Here is a 1,310-nt window from a genome sequence, read left to right on the forward strand (position 1 = left end):
CGTTTTATTGGATAGACAATATAAAGATGCGGATAGAACGACATATGAACGGATGGACAAACGGGACATTTTAAATATTTTCAAAGTCGCATATTTTAGATCGAACTGCTCCTTTAAGGAAAAAGTATCCTTGGTTTTATTCTGGGCTCAACAGCGGAAGTCGAGGCCACATAGACAAAAAGAATCCAGTTGGATCTTCATAGACTCCAACGAATTTGGATCATGGCTCACGTTGGACTATATGATGAATTTAAAAATAAGTACAATTGTATTATGGAACACATTTTTGACTAATGAAGACCTGAATGTGATTTTCAAGAGCTGGATGGAAATGAAGTCCTATCAAAATCTGGAATACTTGGAAATGAATCTCAGGAATCTAGAAGATTGCGTTGAAGTTGCTATGAAAGATATTCCATACGAAATAAGACACTCAATACCTACACCGTGAGTTTTTAAAAATAGGATTTCCATTTGGGGGCGGGGGGCACCCGGCTGCACCCAGAAGGGGGGCTCACCGCCGCGGTCCCCCGCCGGCATCCGCGTGTATTTACGTGAGGAAATGTTTTTATCTTTTTCGATGTTTTTAGATTTCAGAAACTCAGTTTCTCTTGAAAAATACGTGATTATCCTTAAATTCACGAGCACAAAATCGCGTGGGAGCCCCCCGGCTTGGCAACGGGTAGCCCGCTCTTTCACCCGCCCAAATGAAAACACTACTTAAAAGTTTATTCGTATTTTGAGCAAAAATGAAGCGTACTTATTATTAGATTATTTTCCAGTGACCCGGCCTATACTCTAGTGGGAGGAATCTTTGATGTGACACGGAAAGACGGTCAACCAGCGCTCATTGGAGTCTATGAAGATCCAACTGGATTCTTTTTGTCTATGTGGCCTCGACTTCCGCTGTTGAGCCCAGAATAAAACCAAGGATACTTTTTCCTTAAAGGAGCAGTTCGATCTAAAATATGCGACTTTGAAAATATTTAAAATGTCCCGTTTGTCCATCCGTTCATATGTCGTTCTATCCGCATCTTTATATTGTCTATTCAATAAAACGCGGGCGCTNNGGNAGNNTCTTCTGGAACTTCTCTCCGACAAACGGTATTCAGAAGTGATCACTTGGGAGGGAGTAAATGGAGAATTCAAATTGGTGGATCCAGATGAGGTGGCCAGGAAATGGGGAGAGCGGAAATCGAAGCCCAACATGAATTATGATAAAATGTCGAGAGCACTTCGCTACTATTATGATAACAATATCATGGCGAAGGTTCATGGAAAACGATATGCTTATAAGTTTGATTTTCAAG

At 41.1% G+C, this 1,310-nt stretch overlaps 1 protein-coding gene across 1 annotated transcript; it reads left to right on the top strand.

Moving 5' to 3' along the window:
- Window positions 1–52: 52 nt before the first annotated feature.
- Window positions 53–924, top strand: CBG23959 (the record flags this gene model as incomplete). Its single annotated transcript, XM_002647964.1, has 2 exons — window positions 53–447; window positions 783–924. 2 exons carry the CDS (start codon window positions 53–55, stop codon window positions 922–924), a joined length of 537 nt encoding a protein of 178 aa, XP_002648010.1.
- Window positions 925–1,310: the final 386 nt, after the last annotated feature.

This window comes from Caenorhabditis briggsae (assembly GCF_000004555.2).
Source record: "Caenorhabditis briggsae complete genome, chrII, whole genome shotgun sequence".
Lineage (NCBI taxonomy): Eukaryota > Metazoa > Nematoda > Chromadorea > Rhabditida > Rhabditidae > Caenorhabditis > Caenorhabditis briggsae.